Source organism: Camelina sativa, unplaced genomic scaffold (assembly GCF_000633955.1).
Source record: "Camelina sativa cultivar DH55 unplaced genomic scaffold, Cs unpScaffold02423, whole genome shotgun sequence".
NCBI lineage: Eukaryota > Viridiplantae > Streptophyta > Magnoliopsida > Brassicales > Brassicaceae > Camelina > Camelina sativa.
Window position 1 is genome coordinate 1 of NW_010923535.1, and position 1,290 is coordinate 1,290.

The 1,290-nt window shown below is 36.2% G+C and overlaps 1 protein-coding gene across 1 annotated transcript; it reads right to left on the bottom strand.

The window, feature by feature from the left end:
- Positions 1-8: 8 nt before the first annotated feature.
- Positions 9-708, bottom strand: LOC104774329 (probable phosphoribosylformylglycinamidine synthase, chloroplastic/mitochondrial; the record flags this gene model as incomplete). Its single annotated transcript, XM_010498960.2, has 2 exons — positions 525-708; positions 9-242 (listed from the first exon to the last, which is right to left on the bottom strand). Coding segments are annotated over exons 1-2 (276 nt in total), but the record flags the coding sequence as incomplete, so codon positions are not given.
- Between the last annotated feature and the right edge of the window lie 582 nt (positions 709-1,290).

Here is a 1,290-nt window from a genome sequence, read left to right on the forward strand (position 1 = left end):
AAAGGCACACGATAGAAATGGATAACCTCAGCAGCAGGTTTCTCAACAAGGCTCGGTAGCTCATCAGCAGAAACAAAAGAACCAGCGGAAACAGCTGCTTTAGGCTTATTAGGTTGAGCAGAACATCTCAAGCTAACAGCTTTCGCACGATTCAGAGACAGCTGCGAAGCTCTCGTTCTAACAGAACCCCACAATTGACTGGTTGAGCTTCTCTGCAAAAGCATCGCTTGTCTATTTGAACCCTGCAAAAAACCAATAACTCGTTATAGCAAAAACAATACGGATGCCAAATAATATAAAGTTTCTACGAGATTAGAGTCCTAAGTTGCATAAAACTCCCTCCAAATACAACATCAACACAACTTCAAATTCTCAACATAGTACTACTGTTCGAAATCATCACTATTACTAATCAATCCACGATAAGTATATGCAGTAGAACGAGGGTAACTAAGTTGATCAACCAACCAATAGATGCTACAAAACTTGGACCACTTGAAAAGAATAAGTAAGAGAATACTTACGTTTAGGAACAGAGCCGCACGAGTTGCTTGGGAGGTATTCATCGCGAGAGAGAATAACAAAAGAATGTGAGGAAAAAAAGGGGTTTAGGGTTTTTGCTCTGCTGCTGTCTTAACGGGACAGAAGCTCCGACTCCGAGAGAGTACGGCAGTCGACACACAGTTCTTGTCTGGTCATCTCAACGAATCTTAGGTTTGTTGGTATTTATTTTGTTTACAGGAGAACAAAATTCTGATTCTTTTTTTAAAGTTTAGCCCAATAAAGGTCCAATGGGCCGACATCAACTCGGGTTTCAAGTGTTTCTAGGAGGTACCACTTCTTGCTCATGTTCTTTAATTTTTTTCTTCTTTGTTTCCTTTTTTGACAATATTGTATTGTTTCTCATGTTTTTGTTTATTTTGAGTGATTTTCGATTTTGTGACTATAGCACATTCTAAAATTCTAGGATTAAAAAATGTTTGTAAGAGATGATAACCAAAAAGTTTAATTAGTGATTTAAAAATTTCCAATAACTTTCTTATTAGTATTTATTATTGCCTATTGATGTCATGGGACTTCGCCGATTATATTACATTCCATTGAACAATTAAGAAATGAGACCATAAGATTCATATGTTTGAACTCTCAATATAATGGGGGAGAAAACGATGCTAATTTTGGGATCAAAAACAAAATCCATGATCAAAGTCTATTTAGAGAATCTCCAAAACACTTCAAACAAAGAAAGGAAATGCTTTCAATATCAAATACAAAATAACAAACTAGTGA